This window comes from Phlebotomus papatasi, unplaced genomic scaffold, assembly GCF_024763615.1.
Source record: "Phlebotomus papatasi isolate M1 unplaced genomic scaffold, Ppap_2.1 HiC_scaffold_82, whole genome shotgun sequence".
In the NCBI taxonomy this organism is placed as follows: Eukaryota; Metazoa; Arthropoda; class Insecta; order Diptera; family Psychodidae; genus Phlebotomus; species Phlebotomus papatasi.
This window is the reverse complement of record NW_026604974.1, coordinates 28,479-38,714: the sequence shown is the minus strand read 5'-3', so window position 1 is coordinate 38,714 and position 10,236 is coordinate 28,479. Positions and strand designations below refer to the sequence as shown.

Genomic DNA, 10,236 nt, shown 5'->3' with positions numbered 1-10,236 from the left:
TGTAGGACGTGTTCTAATTTTCTACGATGACTACTTATGTTCATGAACATTTACATAAGCGCATTTGTGCAAATAAATCACAATTCATTTTATTAAAATATATAATTATTATTCTAGAAATTTTTTATCCATCACGTCTATTGGTAAAATCCCAATGTTTTGCTGAATATTGTTAGTGTAGGACGTGTTCTAATTTTCTACGATGACTACTTATGTTCATGAACATTTACATAAGCGCATTGGTGCAAATAAATCACAATTCATTTTATTAAAATATATATATAATATTCTAGGAGTTCTTTTTATCCATCACGCCTAATGGTAAAATCCTAATGTTTTGCTGAATATCGTTAGTGTAGAACGTGTTCTAATTTTCTACGATGACTACTTATGTTCATGAACATTTACATAAGCGCATTGGTGCAAATAAATCACAATTCATTTTATTAAAATATATATATAATAATCTAGGAGTTCTTTTCATCCATCACGCCTAATGGTAAAATCCCAATGTTTTGCTGAATATTGTTAGTGTAGGACGTGTTCTAATTTTCTACGATGACTACTTATGTTCATGAACATTTACATAATCGCATTTGTGCAAATAAATCACAATTCATTTTATTAAAATATATATTTATTATTCTAGGAGTTTTTTTTTTATCCATCACGCCTAATGGTAAAATCCCAATGTTTTGCTGAATATTGTTAGTGTAGAACGTGTTCTAATTTTCTACGATGACTACTTATGTTCATGAACATTTACATAAGCGCATTGTTGCAAACAAATCACAATTCATTTCATTAAAATATATAACTATTATTCTAGAAATTTTTTATCCATCACGTCTATTGGTAAAATCCCAATGTTTTGCTGAATATTGTTAGAGTAGGACGTGTTCTAATTTTCTACGATGACTACTTATGTTCATGAACATTTACATAAGCGCATTGATGCAAACAAATCACAATTCATTTTATTAAAATATATATTTATTATTCTAGGAGTTTTTTTTTATCCATCACGCCTAATGGTAAAATCCCAATGTTTTACTGAATATTGTTAGTGTAGGACGTTTTCTAATTTTCTACGATGACTACTTATGTTCATGAACATTTAGATAAGCGCATTGTTGCAAATAAATCACAATTCATTTTATTAAAATATATAATTATTATTCTAGAAATTTTTTATCCATCACGTCTATTGGTAAAATCCCAATGTTTTGCTGAATATTGTTAGAGTAGGACGTGTTCTAATTTTCTACGATGACTACTTATGTTCATGAACATTTACATAAGCGCATTGGTGCAAATAAATCACAATTCATTTTATTAAAATATATATATAATATTCTAGGAGTTCTTTTTATCCATCACGCCTAATGGTAAAATCCTAATGTTTTGCTGAATATTGTTAGTGTAGAACGTGTTCTAATTTTCTACGATGACTACTTATGTTCATGAACATTTACATAAGCGCATTGGTGCAAATAAATCACAATTCATTTTATTAAAATATATATATAATAATCTAGGAGTTCTTTTCATCCATCACGCGTGTGGAGGACGTACCTTTAATTAAAATAAAACACGAAGGTTTAGAACCCCTGCCCTGGCTATGGCTTCCTCCTCCTCGTGAATTACCTTAAAATAAATATCACTCCTATGAAAACTCCTGCAAGTCAAATGGACTCACTTTCCCTTGTTGGTTACCTTTAAAATGATAAAATAGCAATTACAATCCGTCGCGAACGGCCGGATAAACGCCACAGGATGTCCGCTGCTGGTGCTTTCCAATGAAACACTTTTCTAACTGAACAACTAAATTTATTCTCACCAATTCTCAAAAAAATATTTCACACACGCTGTTCTTCACTCCTTCTTCTTTGACAAATTTTACAAGACTTCTATTTCAAATTTTTCCCGCTAGGGGCGTCACACTTTCTCCTTCCAGTCGCCCCATAACCAAAGTGCCGTGGATACTTCCGCGGAATAGTCGACATTCTCCCCCTCGAAATTACTCAATTGGTAATTTCGCCAATTTGGTTGCAGCTCTTTTGACTATTCCGTCTGCTGTCTTCAGAGTCACCACTCGGGTGACGTTGTCCTTTCCTAGATGACATTCCATCACTCTGCCTCGAGCCCACTCTCCTGGTTTGACGTTGTCCTCTTTGATTAGGACCAAATCTCCAATCTCCAACGAACTTTTGTCCTTGGTCCACTTTGGTCTTTGCTGTAGGCTCGTCAGGTACTCATTCTTCCATCGTTTCCAGAAGCTCTGGACTACTCGTTGAATCAGCTCGTACCTCTGCAGACGGTTGATTGGAATGTCTGTCTTATCTTCACTTGGTAGTAACTTCAGCGAATGGCCAATTAGAAAATGACCCGGAGTCAAAATCTCTTCATTCTCTGGTTCCACTGACATTGCACAAAGAGGTCTCGAGTTTAGGCAAGCCTCTATCTCACAAAGGATAGTGGTGAGGGCCTCGAATGTGAGCTTCATATCACCCATCACACGCCATCACAAGATGATACTTTGTAGACCCGATTGCTCGTTCCCACAAACCTCCAAAGGTTGGTGCATATGGTGGGTTGAAGTGGAACTGGATATTTGCTTCTGCCATAATTCTGCTGACTTTTCCTCGCATTCGCACTTCATCATCCTTGGTGGCAGCACTGGCTCCGACGAAATTTCGACCATTGTCGCAATAAATATTTTGACAATACCCTCGTCGAGCAACAAATCGCTTCAGAGCGTTGATGAATCCATCAGAAGACAGGTCACCAACAGCTTCAAGGTGAACTGCCTTAGTCGTCATACATATGAAAAGACATATGTATCCCTTCACGTAACGGCTGTTTCGAAGATTTGAAGCCTTGATCTCAAACGGCCCAGCATAATCACATCCTGTGTTCACGAAGGGGCGAATCTGATTGACTCTAACTGCTGGGAGATTCGCCATCACCGGTGATTGGAGCGTTGGTCGATGCTGGAAACATTTGATGCATTTGTTCAATACTTTCCTGGTCGCATTTCTCCCTCCCACAATCCAGTATTCACTGCGTAGGATGCTGGTCAGCAGATTGAAACCAGCATGTAGATGTATCTTGTGAGAGTACTCTATCAGCAACTCAGTAAAGCGATGACCTCCAGGGAGAATTATTGGGTGGCGAGCGTCGTACATCATATTTGCAAATCTCAATCGTCCTCGCACCCTCAGAATTTGGTCATCGTCTAAGAAAGGCACCAGCTTCACAAGTCGACTTCCCTTCGAGACTGGCTCCCCCTGTCTACATCGGGAAATTTCCTCACTGAAACATTCTTCTTGGATGTCTCGGATGAGACGTTTCAGAGAGCTTCTGCGTTCTTGAACAGTTAGGGGACCCTTTTGACGCTCCGCTTTCTTCGTACTTAACCGGATGAGATGAGCTCCAATGCTCACCATCTTACTGAAACTTGACATATCTTGTAAGAACTCATAAAGTGAAAACTTACATTTCCTTGTGGTGTGGGCAAGCATCTTCTTGAGTATCTTCTCCTCGCCAGTATCAGTAGGAACAATCACTTTGTTTTCTGGCCAGGCACTGGAATCCTGGGACAACCACTTGGGACCCGTCCACCAAAGAGGATGACTAACTAATTCACTGGGCTTGACTCCTCGTGACAAACAATCCGCCGGGTTTTGCTTGCTTGGTACATATCGCCAATGATGTGGAGGAAGTACCTCTAGAATCTGCGCAGTTCTCTGAGCCACATACTTCTGCCACTTTCGGGGATGGGATTGTAGCCACTGAAGCACAGTGGTTGAGTCACTCCATGCTGTAACATTCACTTCCAAGTGGATGAATGAGTCCTTGATCTTTTTGACTACTTCACTAAGCAGCAAAGCAGCTTTGAGTTCCATTCGGGGTATTGATGTTGGCTTCAATGGAGCAACTTTGGATTTTGCTATGAACAAACACACGTGATAATCGCCATGAATCAACATTCGCGCGTAAATCACAACACCAAACGCCTTTTCTGATGCATCCGCAAATGCATGTAACTCCACAAAAGCTCCATTGTGAGGAAGACATCTTTCAACATGGGCTGATTTCAGCAGTTCAAATTCCTTTCTTATAACATCATACTCCTTTTGATCTTCCTCAGAAAGATCATCGTCCCAGTTCTTTGTTGTTGTCCACACCTTCTGGAAGAGCATCTTGAAAGTAATTGTAACTGGTGCTATAATTCCCATGGGATCATAGACTTTTGCTGCTTCCGAAAGAAATGCTCTACGAGTTCTGACTTCTTGAGGAAGGTGAAGCTCTAGCTTCATCACGTCTTCCGTTGGGAGCCACCTCATACCTAGAGTAGCGACTCCATTTTCTTCATCTTGGCCAACGGTAGCTAGTTCATCCTGAGCTTTTGTCTGCAAGACCTCTTCAGCATTGGACGTCCATTTTCGTAGCATGAATCCTCCCCCTTGCAGAATATTCTTAATTTGGTCACTGACACAAACACTTTCTTGCACTGTTTCGGTTCCGTAAAGCAAATCATCCATATAGAACCCACTTTCTATCCCTGCACTTGCTTCCGGATAAGTCTCCTTGGAATCAATTGCCATTTGCTGCAAGGTTCTTGTGGCAAGATACGGTGCACTTGCAGTGCCGTAGGTGACAGTCTTCAGCCGATACAACTTCATAGGCTCTTGGGGATTCGGACGCCAAAGCACTCTTTGGAAATCTTGGTCTTCTGCAGCTATTTGTACCTGCCGGTACATCTTCTCAACATCGGCTTGGAAAGCAATCTTGTACGTTCTGAACCTCATCATAATTGACAGAAGATCATCTTGGACTTGAGGTCCAATAGCCAATGCATCATTCAAAGAAACACCGCTGGAGGACTTACTTGAGGCATCGAAGACCACCCTCAATTTTGTGGTTGTGCTTGAGGGTCGAACAACGGCCTGATGTGGAATGATGTAAGACTCTTCTTTGATTCTCTCGTTTTCTGGAACCTCCTCCATGTGTCCGAGAGAGATATATTCGTCCATGAAGTCTGCGTATTGCTTGTGGAACTCTGGATACTTCTTGAACTTACGTTCCATCACAGACAATCGTGCTTGAGCTGCCGGCAGAGAGTTACCAAACTTCCCACGATCAGTTTTGAAGCATAATTTGACCGTGAATCTTCCTGACTCATCTCGCTTGTGTGTTGCAACGAAATCATCTTCACAAAGCTGCTCTTCTTTTGTCAGGATTTTCCTTTCCGGTAACTCCTCCTCAGCTTCCCAGAATCTTTTAAGCGAATTCTCAATGTCACAATGTGTATGAAGCACCTGTACTGAAGTCTCCTCAGCATTTTGAGTCACAACTCCCCCTAAGACCCAGCCAAAAATGGTCAGCTGCGCGATAGGGTATCCTGGTGCTGATCTCTTGTCCGGAAGGTTGATTTCCCATGCATACTCCATGCCAAGAATTATGTCAATCTTCGCAGGATGGTTGAATTGTGGATCAGCCAACGTAAGTCCCTCAATATGCTTCATTTCATCCAGTGTAATGGTTCGTCCAGGCAACTTGCTGGTCAATTTGTCCAGAATGTAGGCCTTGACTGCAATCTTCTGGTGCTTATCGTATCGTGACGAGACATTGAGATCAATTGCACCTTTCGTATAGCCAACATTTGCTTGTCCTGTCCCCTTGATGGCAAGTCTTGCGTTGTGGCGCCTCAAATTCAATCTTTGAGCGCATGCTTCTGAGATCAAAGTACACTCAGAACCCTGATCAATTAAGACTCGACATGTCTGCTGGTCTCCACTGGCATCTTCAACATTCACCAATGCCGTTGGTAGTAAAATCATCTTCGTGGTGGAGGCAACATGATGTACTGAGACAGGAGTGTCTTTAGGCGCATCCTTCTTGGTTGACTCTGCTTCGGAGTCTGAAGTCTTCTTGTGTGTATCTACTGCAGGACTCATTGTGGAATTCGAGCTTGAAGTTTCTTCGTGCAGCAGCGTGTTATGCCTCTTATGACATTTTTGACATCTTCCCTTGCTGCGACAATCCTTGGCACGGTGACCTTCCTTCAAGCAATTAAAGCACACGTTCTTGTCAGCCACGAAACTACGCTTGTTCTCCACAGACAACTTCGCGAATTTCTCACATTGAAACAATAGATGAGCTTGGCTACATTTCAAACACTTGGCTTCCTCCGTATGATGAGCCTTAATGGTGCCATCGTTCCTATCTTTCTTGGAATAGGAACCCTTGTTCTCCTTGCTAGCTTGGCTTTCCTGTGTTTCTCCATAGACTTCAAGAGAATCCATCCTCCTTCTCAGGAAATCGAACCATTTAGCAATGGATGGAACATCTCCACGCTTAACTTCTTGTGACCAGAGTCTACGAGTCTCAGAATCCATCGATGATTGCATCAAATGCACAAGCCAGACATCCTTGCCGGAGTATCCTTCGCCCATTTTTTCCAGTGCTTCGATGCTATCCTTGTAGACATTGTAAGACTGCTTGATCAGAGAAATCTTTGCTTCTTTCACCGGCTGCTGCTTCAGGAAGCGCTCAATGTGGGCTGTTGCTATTTGTGGCTTCTTGTCGAATTGTTCCTTGAGTTTGTTCCACGCTGTTTCATAGTTGTCACTTGTGGTAGCCATATTCTTAATCTCAGATACAGCATCCCCCTTCAAGGACGACCTAAGGTATTGTAGCTTCTCTACATTGGACAGGGACTTGTTATTGTGTATTGTAACTTCAAACATATCCTTGAAGCCCTGCCAATCTGTGTAATTCCCAGAGAAGGTCATCAAATCCAGCTGTGGTAGCTTAGTCCTACTAGCCTGCAGAAATCGTTCTTGTTGAGTGAAGACTCTCTTCATGATTTCTTCAAGAGAATTGGCACTGTCATTTGTCGATACGTTAGGAACATCTTGAGAGTTATTTGGCTGCAATTCTGTCAACGCGACATGCGCTTCACACCTCAACTCAGAAATTCTGACCCAGAGGGCTTCTCCATCCTTGTATTCTTTCTCCTGAATCTCAGGAGATTCCTTGGCAGCCTCAGTTTCTATTTGCACCAGAATCTTTTCACAAGCTGCGGCCTGCACATCGATCTCGTTCAGAATCGCCTTAACTCTTGCATACGACAAATTTTCCCTTTGCTTGATAGTTTGCTCAATTCGTGTCAGAGCGGACTTGACTCTCCCACGGGACCTGTGTAGGATCTTGAGTTGTTCCATGATGTCTTCTGATCGTTGTCTTACTTCTTGGGAGATCAAAATTCACCGTGTTTTGCTTCCCTGTCGAGACAGCTGAAGCCCTTGGGAACACTTCCTTCTTCGGTGGGAGAGTACAATCTTTTTCCTGTGGACTTGCTTCTTGGGGCCTTAAGGTAACCTCTTCGGTGCTGATTGTACTCTCGAAGGACCAGATTATGTGGAGGACGTACCTTTAATTAAAATAAAACACGAAGGTTTAGAACCCCTGCCCTGGCTATGGCTTCCTCCTCCTCGTGAATTACCTTAAAATAAATATCACTCCTATGAAAACTCCTGCAAGTCAAATGGACTCACTTTCCCTTGTTGGTTACCTTTAAAATGATAAAATAGCAATTACAATCCGTCGCGAACGACCAGATTATGTGGAGGACGTACCTTTAATTAAAATAAAACACGAAGGTTTAGAACCCCTGCCCTGGCTATGGCTTCCTCCTCCTCGTGAATTACCTTAAAATAAATATCACTCCTATGAAAACTCCTGCAAGTCAAATGGACTCACTTTCCCTTGTTGGTTACCTTTAAAATGATAAAATAGCAATTACAATCCGTCGCGAACGACCGGATAAACGCCACAGGATGTCCGCTGCTGGTGCTTTCCAATGAAACACTTTTCTAACTGAACAACTAAATTTATTCTCACCAATTCTCAAAAAAATATTTCACACACGCTGTTCTTCACTCCTTCTTCTTTGACAAATTTTACAAGACTTCTATTTCAAATTTTTCCCGCTAGGGGCGTCACACTTTCTCCTTCCAGTCGCCCCATAACCAAAGTGCCGTGGATACTTCCGCGGAATAGTCGACAACGCGTAATGGTAAAATCCCAATGTTTTGCTGAATATTGTTAGTGTAGGACGTGTTCTAATTTTCTACGATGACTACTTATGTTCATGAACATTTACATAAGCGCATTTGTGCAAATAAATCACAATTCATTTTATTAAAATATATATTTATTATTCTAGGAGTTTTTTTTTATCCATCACGCCTAATGGTAAAATCCCAATGTTTTGCTGAATATTGTTAGTGTAGGACGTGTTCTAATTTTCTACGATGACTACTTATGTTCATGAACATTTACATAAGCGCATTGTTGCTAAGAAATCACAATTCATTTTATTGAAATATATATATAATATTCTAGAAATTTTTTTATTCATCACGTCTATTGGAAAAAACCGAATGTTTTGCTGAATGTTTTTAGTGTAGGACGTGTTCTAATTTTCTACGATGACTACTTATGTTCATGAACATTTACATAAGCGCATTGTTGCAAATAAATCACAATTCATTTTATTAAAATATATAATTATTATTCTAGAAATTTTTTATCCATCACGTCTATTGGTAAAATCCCAATGTTTTGCTGAATGTTGTTAGTGTAGGACGTGTTCTAATTTTCTACGATGACTACTTATGTTCATGAACATTTACATAAGCGCATTGGTGCAAATAAATCACAATTCATTTTATTAAAATATATATATAATATTCTAGGAGTTCTTTTTATCCATCACGCCTAATGGTAAAATCCTAATGTTTTGCTGAATATTGTTAGTGTAGAACGTGTTCTAATTTTCTACGATGACTACTTATGTTCATGAATATTTACATAAGCGCATTGGTGCAAATAAATCACAATTCGTTTTATTAAAATATATATATAATATTCTAGGAGTTCTTTTTATCCATCACGCCTAATGGTAAAATCCCAATGTTTTGCTGAATATTGTTAGTGTAGGACGTGTTCTAATTTTCTACGATGACTACTTATGTTCATGAACATTTACATAAGCGCATTTGTGCAAATAAATCACAATTCATTTTATTAAAATATATATTTATTATTCTAGGAGTTTTTTTTTTATCCATCACGCCTAATGGTAAAATCCCAATGTTTTGCTGAATATTGTTAGTGTAGGACGTGTTCTAATTTTCTACGATGACTACTTATGTTCATGAACATTTACATAAGCGCATTTGTGCAAATAAATCACAATTCATTTTATTAAAATATATATTTATTATTCTAGGAGTTTTTTTTTTATCCATCACGCCTAATGGTAAAATCCCAATGTTTTGCTGAATATTGTTAGTGTAGGACGTGTTCTAATTTTCTACGATGACTACTTATGTTCATGAACATTTACATAAGCGCATTGGTGCAAATAAATCACAATTCATTTTATTAAAATATATATATAATATTCTAGAAATTTTTTATTCATCACGTCTATTGGAAAAAACCGAATGTTTTGCTGAATATTGTTAGTGTAGGACGTGTTCTAATTTTCTACGATGACTACTTATGTTCATGAACATTTACATAAGCGCATTGGTGCAAATAAATCACAATTCATTTTATTAAAATATATATATATATAATAATCTAGGAGTTCTTTTCATCCATCACGCCTAATGGTAAAATCCCAATGTTTTGCTGAATATTGTTAGTGTAGGACGTGTTCTAATTTTCTACGATGACTACTTATGTTCATGAACATTTACATAAGCGCATTGTTGCTAAGAAATCACAATTCATTTTATTAAAATATATATATAATATTCTAGAAATTTTTTTATTCATCACGTCTATTGGAAAAAACCGAATGTTTTGCTGAATGTTTTTAGTGTAGGACGTGTTCTAATTTTCTACGATGACTACTTATGTTCATGAACATTTACATAAGCGCATTGTTGCAAATAAATCACAATTCATTTTATTAAAATATATAATTATTATTCTAGAAATTTTTTATCCATCACGTCTATTGGTAAAATCCCAATGTTTTGCTGAATGTTGTTAGTGTAGGACGTGTTCTAATTTTCTACGATGACTACTTATGTTCATGAACATTTACATAAGCGCATTGGTGCAAATAAATCACAATTCATTTTATTAAAATATATATATAATATTCTAGGAGTTCTTTTTATCCATCACGCCTAATGGTAAAATCCTAAT

General features: G+C 38.7%; 1 protein-coding gene across 1 annotated transcript; it reads right to left on the bottom strand.

The window, feature by feature from the left end:
* Positions 1–2,507: 2,507 nt before the first annotated feature.
* LOC129809387 (uncharacterized) lies at positions 2,508–7,232 on the bottom strand. Its single transcript, XM_055859196.1, has one exon. The coding sequence runs from the start codon at positions 7,230–7,232 to the stop codon at positions 2,508–2,510; it is 4,725 nt and encodes a 1,574-aa protein (XP_055715171.1).
* Positions 7,233–10,236: the final 3,004 nt, after the last annotated feature.

What these genes read in the sequence shown, in the direction of transcription:
- LOC129809387 (XM_055859196.1), bottom strand. Translation starts at nt 7,232, where the DNA reads ATGGAACAACTCAAGATCCTACACAGGTCCCGTGGGAGAGTCAAGTCC.